Source organism: Elaeis guineensis, chromosome 4 (assembly GCF_000442705.2).
Source record: "Elaeis guineensis isolate ETL-2024a chromosome 4, EG11, whole genome shotgun sequence".
Lineage (NCBI taxonomy): Eukaryota > Viridiplantae > Streptophyta > Magnoliopsida > Arecales > Arecaceae > Elaeis > Elaeis guineensis.
In genome coordinates, this window is record NC_025996.2 from 120,997,720 (window position 1) to 121,008,555 (window position 10,836).

General features: G+C 42.2%; 1 protein-coding gene across 2 annotated transcripts; it reads right to left on the reverse strand.

Annotated features, from left to right (window-relative positions):
- Nucleotides 1-6,358: 6,358 nt before the first annotated feature.
- Nucleotides 6,359-7,452, reverse strand: LOC140857568 (protein CHROMATIN REMODELING 19-like). 2 transcript variants are annotated; one of them, XM_073256756.1, is made up of 2 exons: nucleotides 6,689-7,452; nucleotides 6,359-6,562 (listed from the first exon to the last, which is right to left on the reverse strand). In XM_073256756.1, the coding sequence occupies exons 1-2, from the start codon at nucleotides 7,214-7,216 to the stop codon at nucleotides 6,374-6,376; spliced, it is 717 nt and encodes a 238-aa protein (XP_073112857.1). In that variant the 5' UTR covers nucleotides 7,217-7,452; the 3' UTR covers nucleotides 6,359-6,373. The 2 variants fall into 2 exon arrangements, with proteins under 2 accessions (XP_073112857.1, XP_073112858.1); XM_073256757.1 differs by having other exon boundaries at nucleotides 6,430-6,558; nucleotides 6,689-7,450.
- Between the last annotated feature and the right edge of the window lie 3,384 nt (nucleotides 7,453-10,836).

The following is a 10,836-nucleotide window of genomic DNA, read 5'->3' on the forward strand; positions in this document are numbered from 1 at the left end:
TGATGAAAGTGTCAACTGAAGAACCAGATCTAGGATTTCAGAGTTAGATCTTGAAAACTTTTTCAAGATCAGGCAGCGGAAGACTAAAATAAATCAAAATTTATCTGGTAAACAAGAGAATCCCTAGATCTAAGATCCTATTACATGATTATTACATGGCATTAAATCAGAAATTAAAATATAAAGAGCAAGAACTACATGTTGATCATATCAACATGTTTCTATACTACATCTAATATATGTAAAATATAATAGATCAGATCTATTACCTTGCAAGTTGAACGTTCTAACTTTGCTGATCCGGGGCTTGAGGATGAAATTGCGAGCCGCACATGCGTCCAGCCTCTAAGAGTCGTCCACACGAGCCCACGAATCACGATCAGAAGTCCTGGACCAGGAAATCAGCACAGTATGCTAGTACTGCGCTGATCCCTTCTTCGATGGTCGATCAGATGCCTCCTTCTTGATTTGGATTCTTCCAAAGATGAGAAGTGGGAGGAGTTTTAGATGAGACACTCTCAGAAAACTTACAGATGGAGGAAGGGAAGAGATGAACCCAGCAACTCTAGAAGAAGACCCTCTTCTTCTTCCCTTTGCTCTAACCCAGACACCTAGTTTTGTGTCTATTAGATCTCCACGCCCCCAAGACTCTTTCTCCTTGATTTTTGGATGCCCCAAAGGTCTCTCAATGCTCTGCAATCCACGAAAATTTCATGAAGAAATGCGTTTTAACTAGAGAGATATGAAGAGTCCTTGTCTAGGTCAAATACCTAATCAAGGATTATCCAAACAAGGCAAGACAAGGAGCGTCCAACTCTTGGATGTCCCCTCCTTTTTCTGTCGTGGATCACCAACAAAGGGCGCATATAATGTGCCATAAAAGCTACGAAAATCCCAAAAAAAATCTGGATAAATCAGTGCCATAAGGAAAGAGTTTTGGTTTCCTAAAACTCTATCTCATAGAATTTGAAATCCAAACTAATTCCTACTTTGACTTGATCCACAACCACATTCCATGTAAGAAAGAAAGAGAAAAAAGTTTTGGGCGTGCGTGAAGACCTGGGAGAGAGGGTTTTGTCGCACAAAATAAGAGAGAGTGGACGTGGGATAAGAGAGAGTGGGCGTGGGGGGCTAAGGTGGCGCAAGGTGGAATCCTAGTCTTACTAGGATTCAATCTATAACTTGTTCAAATTTGATTTCTCAAACCAAATCAAACCAAAATCAAATCAACATAATTAAAAATAGGTCTTAACCCCAATTAAGAGTCTAATTTAATCAAAATAAATTAGATTTAATCTGATTTAATTTTTCAATCAAATTAGAATTAGGTTGATCCAAATCCTAATTGAACTAGGACTAGTTTTTCCTTGCACTTGGCTTATCCAATAAAGCAATTGGACTTGATCCAATCAAGCCCAAACCAAATTTAATTAAATCATATTCAATTAGACTTAATCTCAGCCCATTGGCTTAATCAAATTAAGCCAATTAGCAATCGAATTGCTAATCGATCCTCCTGCAACACTTGCACTAGGTTAAATGTCAATCGTATTGATCGTTTAACCCTAGAACGATTCTTAATCGTTGATCAACCATCCGATCGGATCGTGAACTCTAATGTGTGTGACCTCATAGGTTCGAACCTAAGCCGGTAGCACAGGAACAAATTTCTGTACCAATCGAAGTGACCATCTAGCAATGGTACCCGAAGGTCGGATAGGTCGAATGTGTAGAACAACATCCTTAGAACCCATGCGAATATAGTTTCCATATAATTCATCCCCTTGACCAAAATGCTCATAGGATACCTCAGAGTTCAACTGTCAACTCTGATCAAGTTGTTCATATTGTATTTCAAAATATCAAATCCATCTGATGGATTACCCTGGTCAAGGTTTTGCTAAATTGAAATGCAGCGACTCGTTCTTCTCCAACTCTTGGAGTGGTCAATCCCATCTTGATCATACTCTGACTTCGCAAGTACTTGACTGTGTCCAAAAGCCTTCCGTCACTGAATTAGAAATTCAGTTAGTCCAGTACCAAAGCACAGTGAGTTGCTTGCAAGTCACTGAGGCGATCTCAGGTCTAAGGGACACTTATCCTATATCCCATCAGAGACATTCTCGACGGCAGATTGCTCTGGAGTTGGTCACATTCAATGACGATGTACCCTTACATCTCACCTGTATGTCATACCAGTGTCTCCACACTCCTTGGTTAAGAGGACAACTAACCCATATGGCCTACAGCGACCTATGCTCGATAGAAGCTGTCGTCCTTATTAACAGCCTATCATTTGGTCGTGAACAGTTTTAAGAACTAATCGATAAACCCTCTTTTTATCGAATCTAAATAGTCCTAAGAACTTCATCACAACAACGGAGTTCATTAGAAGATGGTATGCCAATGAAGTTTTCAGTGTCAACAAGATAATGGTTTTTGATTGCAATCTGAACAAGTCTTCTGGTTATATATTATTAATATAAGTCATTAACCTCTTATCAATTGTCAATGATGAAAGTGTCAACCACATTATACATAGCCCTATAAATACAGAATTAGACAGATCATACAGCACATCTGATTAATGGCCATGGTCAATTGCGATTACTGGATTTTTTTCCCACAATCCATGAGAGGTACTCTAAGGCTCTTGATCAAAAGAGACTGTTTTAGAGTCAATAGAGATTGACACTTGACAGTTTCATGTATATTTTAGAAACAAAATGCTTAATAACAATCTTAGATATGAATGCAATTCCCAGCATCAAGCTTTCCTATTTCCCTCTTTCTAGAATATTGCCAAGAACATGGAGAACAAAGTCTGTTTCTCAATTGCAAGTGTTTAAACAAACAAATAAGAGAGGCGTCCCTACCAGTAATCTATTCACAGGTTTCTAGAAGTGCTCATCTGGTCCAAAGTTGCCCCCGGTAGGAATTTGGCACCAACAACGGAGGGTTGACATTCTCAATTTCTGATGTATAATACGTTAATCCATTTGCTGATCCATATGGGCATATTACATAATAGGATTTAGTTTATGGTAGTAGTACTAATCATCTGGGAAGTCTATGATCATGGCTAATGGCTTAAGTTGCTGGAGAGCTCCTAAACTATAAAGCGAAAGGTTGTTGGTGAAGTATCGCAGAATTTTTTGTTAAAACAACCATCTATATTGATGTGTTTACTCCACCATCTCTCTCCTGTGTTTATGTCACAGCTAGCAAGCATCGAATATTTTCAGTCAACTATATAAATCCTCTGTAATCATCCCTGTTCAGTACCCATCCACTATGACAGTCAGCAAAAGTGAGCTTTTTAACAATCAGATGGTAACTTTCATCTAAATTATTCTAGGCTTCCAATTCTTTTTCCTGATCATTTGAAATAAATCCAAGTGCATTACTAGGTATACTTAGGTACTTAAGTTGATAAATAACTATAATAAATTTATGTCAAAACCTGAAACGCACTTACTTAAGTGTCTCTTACACTTGAAATTAAGAGTCTCCTACATGACATAACAAAAACAAGTGCCAAAAATTGGTACTTTTTGTTGGCATTACTAGGATGCCTCAATGTGGTGTTCAACTATGTATTCTAGCATCCTGCCATGTCCAAGTGTCCAAGTTACCTCAAAGATGGAGCATCCAAGTATTGCATTGTCAACCTCCTTAAATATTCACTTACATCATTTCAATCCATTCTCAACTATTTTTTCTCAATCATTAGAGCCTCTAATGCACTCATTTTTGCACTTGAGTTCATAGTATTACCAGAATTTCATATATGCTTTATAATTAAATGTCCATCTCATATATGCTTGTACCTTTCATGTTATCAACCATTTTGAAGCATCCAACATTTTCCAAAGTAGCAATTCTAAATAATGACCTACATTACTAATAGCAACAAATGCACTTTTACCCCCTAAAAACCATGTGGATTGGCTTTTAAAATGATTACCAACAATTGAATCAAAGGCCTATGAACAACATTTAGGTAAGAAGTAAGGCATTGCAACCCCATATATTTCCCCATCCTATGCAAATTCAACAGAGAATATTCAACAAAGAACCATATGGTTCTACATCTCTACAACTGATCCTTTCACTTGGGAGCTATCACCCCTTGCTTCCTCAAGATCAACATTGAAGGCAAAGGGTTCACCGAACACTCTAAATCAGGCGGTTTGGGGCATGCCGAACCATACTAGTGGCTAACCAGTGCAGTTCAGACATCCGATTCGGAATGCCAATGAAGACGGAGCGAGGGAGAAGAAAAGAGAGAGACGGAGAGAAGAAAAGAAAAAAAGCTAATGGTGGCCCACCGAGGCTGCCGGAGGGCCGTTGAGGCCTCCGAGGCTCTTAGTCCTCCACAAAATGCGAGAAGAGAGAGATAGAGAGAAAGGGGGAGGGAGAGAAGAGGAGGGAGTGAAAGGCAGCGGGAAGGCCTCCAGCGAATGACCGTTGTGGCTGTCAGACGACCCAAAATAGCTTGTGGCTGTCGCGGGTTCAAACCATTACCAGCTTCACTATGTCGTGTTTTTTTAAAAATACAATGAAATGGGAGCGAACCCCTCTTTCGAACCCGCTGCAATAGGTCGTATTTTTTAAAAAACATGATGAAACAAGGGGGAACCCCCGTTTCAAACTGTGATGGCCGCGAGGCTATTTTGGGCCTCCAACGACCACAGCAGCCATCCTATGGCGGCCCTCCGGCAGCCTCTCTATCATCTTCCCTCCTCTTTTCTCCCTTCCCCTCTCTTTTCTCGCATTTTCTCTAGCAAAAAATCGCGGAGCTCAGGAGGCCTCCATGGCCCTTCGGTGGCCACCGTCAGTGTATCCATCAACCCCTATTTCCTTCCCTCCCTCTCCCTCCCTACCCCTCTCTCTCTTTTCCTCCCTAGTTCACCCCTAATTTCCATGTTGGTTCGGCTCAGTACGGTCTGATACAGGGGCGTACCGACTCGTACCACCAACCGGCCAGCATGGAGTCCAATTCTGAGTCAGCAATCCTAGTGCATAACAAAAGAACGTATGATAGAGCAAGCTTTGTTATCAAGAGTCATAGTTGCTCCCTTGTTGCAGCAACTACTATTCCGAGTCTTTGATACTACTATTTTGATGCCTAAGTTGCACAACGCATGAGAAGTTAGAGACTTTGAGGGCTTCCCATATTCTTCTAAAGGGGAACTCCTTTGATGTAGCAAAATGGTTATCAATTAGTGCATAATGATGCCAATCCTCACCCCCTAATTCCAAACTGTCAGGGGACAATGACAAGCCTTCACTCCTTTGAGATGACATTTATCTACATGGAAGCTAATAGCGTTGTTGACTAGGAGCTGCTTTTATGGCTAATTACACAAGGGCTACACTGTGGAACTCCACTTCTGTTAATAGATACATTGTGGGACATTAGGTAAATGACAACTCATATTTATATCAACCTTCCAATGACAAACTAATAGATACAAAAATTGAGATACGTATGACTCAAATATTTAAATTACCATGTGCAATTGATAAATTGCTCTATTATAAATGCAAAAACTAGCATCATACAACAAGAGATTATATAAATACAAATAGAATATAAGAGTACATATTCATATCCTTTTTCATAGTGAGCAAGAGAAAATGTTGGGACAAAATTTGAATAACTAGACTTGAGATGTGTGTAGTAAGAAATTGCAGAAGATACTAATTTTACAAGGTGAGTATTGTTGTTAGACGAACTCGTGCATAGTTTCTAAAAATTGCTCCGTACAAATATGACTACAAAGTGGAAAGGTATAAGGGGTTTCCCTTTGCACATGGCTACACATATTGTTTTCTATATAAGCATCATCTAACAAATATTTATTTCTAAAAAGCTTAATTATGCAAAAAATCTTTCACTTTTTAGGGGTTTTCAATTTCATCCCAAACTTTTATTCAGTGAAATTACATCATCTAACTTTCAAATTGGTTGAATTCCAACCCTGATTGTAATTTCTATTGGCCTGCCATGATAGAGTTGTCACATGATAGAGCTTTGCAACATGAAAATGAAGGCCATATAAGTGGGTAACATGACATCACATGATAACTCTTTCATGATAGGCCAACAGAAATTACAGCCAACGTTTGAATTGAACCAATTTGAAAGTTGGATAATCTGATCGCACTAAATAGAAGTTTAGGATGAAATTAAAAATCTTCAAAAAAGAACAAGGTTTTTTGCATAATTAAGCCTCTCTAAAAATGCATGTGAAAATGATCATAATCTTAAACTAGTGAACATATCAAATACATTCTCAAAGCCTCTTCCTCACATTGTAAACCCTTAAAGAATTATACACAGACTGCAAAAACATCAGCAAGCAATTTATTTTAAGTGCCATAGATGGAACAGCAAGGGGCAAGTAAATAATTTGCACAGCTGATCGCTAGTCTTACCTCCACCAATATTTTTCCTGTACAAAAGTAGAAGAAAATTAACACCAACGAGCTGATAAGGCTTCAAAATTGGCTCAAAATCTGATTCTTCACTCGCACAAGCTGCTTCAATATCTCCCTATTTGCAAACGCATGGCAAAGTAAAAAGTATTAATATATTTACAAGTCACAAACATCACATATAGATAAACTATCAATACTATTATAGTTCATCATAGTAGTAAACTTGCAATAAAACCAGCACCTGAGTAACAACCCTACAAGAAGAAGCTTCCACTTCGGCATATCGATCACAAGCATGAACTGAGGAGCCATAAAGCTCTTGCCGTAGAGCTGTCGATATCTCTGAGCACTTCTGGAGGGCCTTACCAACTAAATCAACTTCTTCTTCCTCTTCTTGTACTACTTTCTCCTCCTCTTCCTCGTCTTCAATACGAAATTCCTCCTCATCCTCTTCCGCCGACTGAATCTCGAACACCTCTGCGACATCGTCGGCATCGCTGTCCTCGTCCACAATGAACCGCCGGCCCCGGCTACCCTTCGGGGGCCGAGCCGCCGTCACCACGTTCTCATCGTCGTCCTCCTCCTCCAAGTCAACCCTGCTCTTGGGCACTCCGGCCCCGTTCTGGCTCGCGACGCCGCGGGTTTTCGGTTGGTAGGCGAAGGACTCGATCGGGGGAGGCGATGCTCTGCTCTTCTTGAGGATTCTCGCGGGCTTGAAGGAGTGATTCTCCCACTCGTCGTCGGAGATCTCGTCGAAGACACGCCTCATCTGGCCCTATAAACGGGAGAGAAGCTAGGGTTTTTGCGAGGGGGTGTACGAAATTTGAGAGGCCTAGGGTTTGGCGCCCGGGGTGGGGAAGGGAAGTAGTAACGGAGTAGGAGGAGCGCGAAGGTTGGAGGACTCCCCGGCGAGGGGATGTCAGAAATTTGGCGGTTTTCTGGAAGAAATATGTAAGAGAGGAACCGCCATTGCCTTCGTTGGTTTAAGTTTTCGGGAAATATTCCCTCCGGGCAGGAGCTCAAGTGCGCTGAGACTCCACGCGGTCCTTGTCGAGTCTCTGGTCGCACACATTGGGTGGAATTGGGCTGCAAACATTGGCCAGCATGATTTAGTTGGCGAGAAATTTTTTGCGCACCGCATGCGGGTGCAATAACAATGCACCGCCTCTTCCTATTAATCCATATAATCACACTTTCGAATATCCATTAATATTGATTTAAAATTTTAAATAACAAAAATATTTTTTCTTTTTTATAATTTTTTATTTCTAAAAAATTATAATATGCTTAAGGATGTTATAACAAGCCACGGGATGTCATACCTTCTCTTTTTATGACTTTCTATTTCCAAAAAATCATAATATGCTTCAGGATATCATAACAGACCACGGAATGTCATAATTTTTTCAGAACAGAGAGACATTTTCATCATTCAAAATTTCAAATAAAAAAGCTGACCTGCAAGCATTTAATGAGCGTATTAATGGATATTAGAAAGTATGGCTACGTGGGCCAATCACATATAGCATTATGCTCCATGTCGGATTTCTACACTGCTTGCGGTGCACAAAGAATCTCTTTAATTGGCTTGCTCGTTTGAACTCCTAGATACCACTTGGACCTAGATATCTGTTTAAATTGGTATTGTTGTGAAATATTTCCGACTGCGGCTAGAGATGGCTGGAGCAAGTCAGAGACCATCGGAGTGGCATCTCTGTAAAACAAGTTTTGATCGGAGTTGTCTTCAGTGTGGACCCTCTGACAATCAAATCAAGACTCTAGCACAATAGAGGAGAAAGGGGGAATCGCGAGAGAGCACAAATATGGTGGCACGCATGCGTGCTTAGAGGGTCTCACCCTTCTATTTATAGAGGGGTCAAGGTCAAGTGTAAAAAGATAAAAAGTCATTTTGGACCACTTAAGCCATACGGATCATGTCATGTGTCCCAGCGGCAAGCATGCTTTTACTCGATGTGCAATCAGCAGAGGAGGCGATGTGACGTGGGCTTAGTCGGCATGTGGCCGACAGGTGGAATGGCGTAGTAAGATAACATATCCTGACTTGACATGATTAGACAGAAACTATAATTAGTGTTCTCTGACCTGCACTTTAGATGGAAGGTCGTCGTCTAATGCCGGATCCTTCTCTCGATTCTGAAGGCCAACAGATGCCCCTGTTGCTAAATGGAGGGCGTCGGCCAGGAGGGAGGATCAGCTGGTTTGCCTGGGTTCGTCCATTTGTTAACTAATGGTGGCTGAGATCGATAGTTAGAGCAAGGACATCGGAGGGTCCTTCAAAAGGTCCTACCCAAAGATAGTGGAGAGTCGGAAAAGAGAGGCCCGGTTTATCCTGGAGACTGGTTCAATTTGCCCCATGGGATTTGGGATGGTGAGGGTCAATCTTCTCTAAGTGATAGGTTGTAATAGTGAATGACCCAGAGACTGGTTAAGAGTAAGGATGGACTCAGAATCTCCGAGGAAGATGTCAAAGTTTAGCATCTCTTGGCTCGGTGCTCGATGTCCTAGTGTCACCCTAAGGTCGATTGGCCGATGTATAGATCGACAGAAAATCGGAGTTGGTGGTTGAGGCGGGGATCGGTATTGTGGCCTTCATCGGGACCCCTTCTCTATTTATAGAGAGATTAAGGCCAAGGACGAAAGGATGGGAGGCTATTCCGATCATGTCCTATCGTACGGAGCCATATGGGGCATCTTTAAATGGCTCTAACGGTAGATGTTCCTCTAACCGACGTGCAGTCTGACCGTGGAAGGGATGGTGATGTGACATGGGCTCAACTGGCACGCAGCTAGTAGGTGGAGTGGCATAGCTAAACAGAATAGCCTGACAGGTTTGTACAAAGAGGAATGATTAGAGTATCCTCCAACTTGGACCTTAGGCGGGGAATGGCTATCCGATGCTCGACCCTCTTCCGAAGTAAACAGTCGGGGGTCAACCAAAAAGGGGATCAGCCGAATCACTGAAGTCTGCCCAAGGCTTATTGCTGCTAGGACTGGCCATCAGATTAGGATCCAAAAGTTGGGATCAGTTTGATCCAAAGAGGGGGTTCGGACCACGGCATGGGTGTTGGACGACCTTTGATCCTTGGGCGGCACATCCGTCGCTAGGATCGGGTTAACTGAGGTGATGCAGATTCCACGGGGATCGGTTCTACCCTGACATTGGCAGGGACATACTTTCGGTCTGGGCGTAATACCCCTTCCTAATATATGCGTCCTACTTTCGAGTCCGAAATTTAGATGGTTCGGAGGATAGGAGTACAACATGTGGCAAATTGAGGGCATGCATTCGTTCGAAATCAAATGGGCGTCTTTTCAAAAAGGAGCTATCACATCATTTGGCCATTAATGGCCAGAGGGGAAGGGGTCAATTTTTGCGGGATTCGAAGGGCGGCGCACTTCATTTTTGGAGCTCCTCATAATAGGCTATCTCTAGATTTGTGCTAGTCAATGAAGGAATTTTAAATGTCGTTCATCCATTGACTGTCGGTGATCTCAAATTTGGGCCACGCCAGATCCCCGTGCCTATAAAAGGGAGTTTAGGGCATCTAGTTTTCTTCTTAATGCTTTTTTGAGTGTTGCTCACCAACTCTTGCTCTCAGAGACTCTCCGTCCCCACTTCCTTAGGTCATCGATTAGCTTCCCTGGTGGTCGTCTCCTTTTCTTCCATCCTTGTTCTCCGACAATCAGGTGGGTTCTTGCTTTTTTCCACCATTCTCTCAATTTTTGTCCTTCCTCTATTCTTTATTTGATTTTTTGCCCCCTTCTGATTTTCAATGGTTGACACCGAGGGTTCTAGCAGGAGCTGGTCTTTAGACCATTCCTTGGCGTCAGGAGAAAATGTTGAGGGGGAAGGTGCCGGGTGCAAGGTCGAATCGACTTTCGTGCTCGAGATGATTGGGTCCGTATTGAACCCAAAGTACTTGGATTTGATCCGAGCCCAATACGGGATTCTGGCTTCATTCGAGCTGGAGCTCCTGGGGGCTAGTAGTAGGATCGATGATCCTCCTACTGGATGGATTGGCCCTTATAAAGAGTCATTCCGAGCAGGGCTTCGATTGCTCGTGCATCTCTTCGTTGTAGAGATTTTTTACTTCTTCAACCTCTCTCCTTGCTCCCTCATTCCTAATTCCTTTCGCTTCATCATCAGCTTCGTAGCCGCTTGCTTCTTGGCCGAAGTCCATCCATCCATCCCTCTCTTTCGATCCTTCTTCACCTTGAAGAGGCATACCACAGACTGATGGTACATCTCTCTCCCAAAGGGTGCCCCTGCTTTGATAAAGAGAGCCCCTTCTTCAATTCATGGATGGAAGGATTGATTCTTCCTTATTTCAAATCCTTCCCTCGAATCATTGGTACTACCGAGCTGGA